Below are 3,748 nucleotides of genomic sequence, written 5' to 3'. Positions count from 1 at the left end.
GATGCTTATAGTAACATCTAGAGTTGAACTAGCCTTTGTTATCTTGCATGCAAGAACAAATGGAAAATAGATGCTTATAGTAACATCTAGAGTTGAACTAGGTTATCTTGCATGCAAGAACAAATGGACGAATCAAAAGCGAAGTTCAATTGGAAATATGGGATGAGCCCACTTCGTTGTTGGTTAATTAAATAAATCAATATTAAGAGTGGCATTCTTAATTCCAACTATAAATAGAAAATATCATATACTCTCACTTAGGAACAACAATCAAATTTAAGTTCATGTATATGACTACGAGGTGATCACCGGCCATCATCTAAGCTTCTATCTTCATTCGTCTTATTCTTACATTTCAATCATAAGTACAAAAGTCATTATTGACATCAACAATAAATGAGTTACAAATAAGGAAATAAAGCTTAATTTTTATGCAAATGTAATGATTATTGGGCTCCTAACTATTACTTTGTCCTTCACCCAATGTAGCTCTCCCTGCACTACCTCTTTAGCGAGAGGGGTGGCACCAGCACTAGTACTGAACTCTACGACAAAGCTTTTTTTCTCCCCCACCAAGGAAAATGTAAGTTCGCTTGGAGTGACGGTGAGTTGCACCTTTGCTGGTGCCACATACTTCACAGTATAAGCTGCGTTAGCTTCTCCAACATTAGTCACGGTTCTAGTCACATTCTTCCTTGTCCCAGCTGAAAATTTGAGCGCTATTGAAGGATAGTTTAGCTGCTCTGCTGAAATATTCCTTACTTCCGCACACTTCACTTTACTTTGCACCACGGCGCTCACCTACGATTCACAAGAACACATTATCAACTGTTATTATTATTGCTGAATTTGTTTAACTTACTTACTAAAAATATTATAAAATGTTTGTCCAACATTATTATGACTCTTTATTCAATAAATACTATATGAAACACGATATAAAAGGAAAGAATAATGGTATAAGATTATTTTATTTATTTATTTACTTAATTTTTTTTTAAGTTTCGGTAAGATATTCCTTGCTAAGATTGTTGGTTCTTCGAGCGCTCAAATAAGATGTATTTTCACCAGCATACCGAATGATTAGATTTAATATAAATTTAATGAGGAAATATGTTTACTTTCAAAATCATAATTATATACCTGGGCATCTGTGTATCCCAACCCACACATGTGACCCACATAGTCTTCAAAGCCGGCGTCATACACAAGCCCCGGCTCCGCTGCCTTGGAAGCATCAACCTGCCCAGCACCTAACGCAAAGTACGTCGCCGGTGGTCCATCGTCCGGATATTGATCGGCAATCCTTGACCCATCCGAATATGTGGCGTGCGCCGTCGTAACAATCGCCGATTTCACCGCGGCAGTCGACCAATCGGGGTGCAGCTTCTTAATAATCGCCGCAACCCCAGAGAGATGTGGCGTCGCCATTGATGTCCCGCTTAAAAAGTTGAAGTTTTTATTGGGCGGGCCGGCCTCCGGGTTAGGCCCAACACCTTTGGGCCATGCTGCAAGTATGTTTTCTCCGGGCCCCATCACGTCCGGCTTTAATATACCGCCGTTATAAAAGCTTGGGCCACGCGATGAAAATGCCGCGACCGATGGCGACTTCGGAGCATCGAATTGCGTTCCCCGGAATTCCAGCGCGGCCACGGCAGAGGAGTTTGAAGCAGAGATGTAGGAAAGAACCGCGGCCGCGTTTGGGTGGTTTAGAGACACCGCTGGTAGAGTGTTAGCGTCGGAGAAAGTAGCAAGTCCCCATTCCTCCGGGCCCAGCACTACCATAGCGGCGCCACCGGCGTTCTTAACGTTGGTACCGGTTTGGACAACGTCGGAATAAGGGCATGCAACGATTTTACCAGTGACGCCGATTTGAGCTAGGGTTTCCTGAGAGCAGTCGTCGGAATGTAGTATGGATGCAAAGTGGATGGTGGTGATGTTTGGTTGGTACCCTGACTCGCCGTCGAAATTGTTCCCGTTCCCAAGGTGAAGTGTCACCTTTATCCTTCTATCTGTCGAGCCAGCGGCGACGGTGAGCATCCAGGGGGCATCATTGGTGATGTAGCCGGCTTCGGGGCCGGCATTCCCGGCTGCAGTGGACGGGAAGACGCCGTGCTGCATGGCGGCGAAGGAGGCGGTGATTAATCCGTTCTGATAAAGCTCGCCGGGGCCAGAACTAAAAGAAGTTTGATACATAGTTAACCTTTTTCCTTTGACAGAGCTATTAACGATCACATTTTTTTAGAAAATAAATCGTTGAATTAAATCGTATATATTTGTAAAATTTATCTGCATAGCACTCAATTCTTATGTATTTACATATTTAACGCCTACAGTTAAATTTTTTCATACATACCACCTTATTTATGCATGAGATACGAATTTGGTGGCATGTATGTAAATGCCCCCAAATTTATTATTGTAATTAAAATATTATGCTATTAATCATTGAATTCTTAAGGAATTTAAATTTCTAATGCTTAGATTTCTAATCTTCTGTATATAACATTATAGCTAATTGAAATAAAAATTGCTCATATGAATTTATCTAAAATAAATCGTCTTTTCATAAGTTTATTTTTATGTAATAAATTTTTATTTAAATAATCATGAAAAATGCAGCTATTGGATATAAAAATTCGTAAAAATTTAATGAAAGGTAAGCAAATCCCTATCAAGCCATTACTAAAGAGAAGCAAAGTGTTACACAATCAAATATCTACACATGCTAAATAATAAATAGTTACAATTCAAATCAGCTCTATTAAACAGCTTAATTATGTGCAAATACCAAGCGGATTAATTAGCAAGGTTTTCAGCACGTTTTGAAAAAAAAAATTCACTGAATAAAAAATTTTGTCATCTATGCCAACTCCAGTCAGATCTTTGATTTAAGCCTCAGATGTAAGATAATCATCATCTATTTAAGAAAATAAATATTAGATTTTACTTCATTTCCGAAAAAAAATGGCGTGCAATTATATACAAAAATACAGACCCAAGCGACATGGAAAGCACGTCGACGCCATCAGCGATAGCTTTATCAATCCCAGCAATTGCGTCCGAGAACGTCCCTGAACCACCAAAGAGCACCTTGTAAATCGCCAAGTGAGCCCTCGGCGCCACACCAGTAGCAACTCCACGCGCCTGACCAAGCACGCTTGCGTTTCCTACGGCGACGCCGGCCGCCGTACTTGCTGTGTGTGTCCCATGTCCTATATCATCAAGCGGTGATGGGTGAGATCCGCCACGGAAAGCCATCGCTCCGATAATCTTGTTGTTACAAACCCCGGCACCGAAATCACACTGACCGCTCCATTTCGGTGGAGGTGCCGGTAACGTCCCGTCATCCGCGAAGCTGACGTGTGTAGGATCTACGCCGGTGTCAATAAGCCCGATGACGATCCCTTCCCCAAAACTCGAGTTCGGCCACACGCCGGAGGCCGAATTAAGGCCGATGAAGGAAGGTGTGTAGGTTGTCTGTGGCTTGACTATTTGTTGATCCGGATATGCGAGGAGGAAACCTGATTTGGATTCCATGGATAGAAGTTCGTGGGGTGCGAGGCGTGCGGCGAAGCCGCTGATGGCATGGGAGTAAGAATAGATGAGACGGGGCTCACCAGAGTCAAGGAAGGCGGTGGGGAGAAATGAGAGGTGGTGACGAAGGCGGTGGTCGTCGGAGAGATAGTTTGTGTCGTTGGGTTTGAGAACATGGATGATGTAGGTTTGGGTTTGGTCTGGGGGATTT

General features: G+C 42.5%; 1 protein-coding gene across 1 annotated transcript; it reads right to left on the bottom strand.

Annotated features, from left to right (window-relative positions):
- Positions 1–235: 235 nt before the first annotated feature.
- On the bottom strand, positions 236–3,741 carry LOC110036017 (subtilisin-like protease SBT1.7). Its single transcript, XM_020740361.1, has 3 exons — positions 2,999–3,741; positions 1,144–2,176; positions 236–801 (listed from the first exon to the last, which is right to left on the bottom strand). Exons 1-3 carry the CDS (start codon positions 3,538–3,540, stop codon positions 430–432), a joined length of 1,947 nt encoding a protein of 648 aa, XP_020596020.1. The 5' UTR covers positions 3,541–3,741; the 3' UTR covers positions 236–429.
- Positions 3,742–3,748: the final 7 nt, after the last annotated feature.

This window comes from Phalaenopsis equestris, unplaced genomic scaffold (assembly GCF_001263595.1).
Source record: "Phalaenopsis equestris unplaced genomic scaffold, ASM126359v1 Scaffold201631, whole genome shotgun sequence".
NCBI lineage: Eukaryota > Viridiplantae > Streptophyta > Magnoliopsida > Asparagales > Orchidaceae > Phalaenopsis > Phalaenopsis equestris.
Note: the sequence above shows the minus strand (reverse complement) of the source record. Positions and strands in the feature narration are given on the sequence as shown.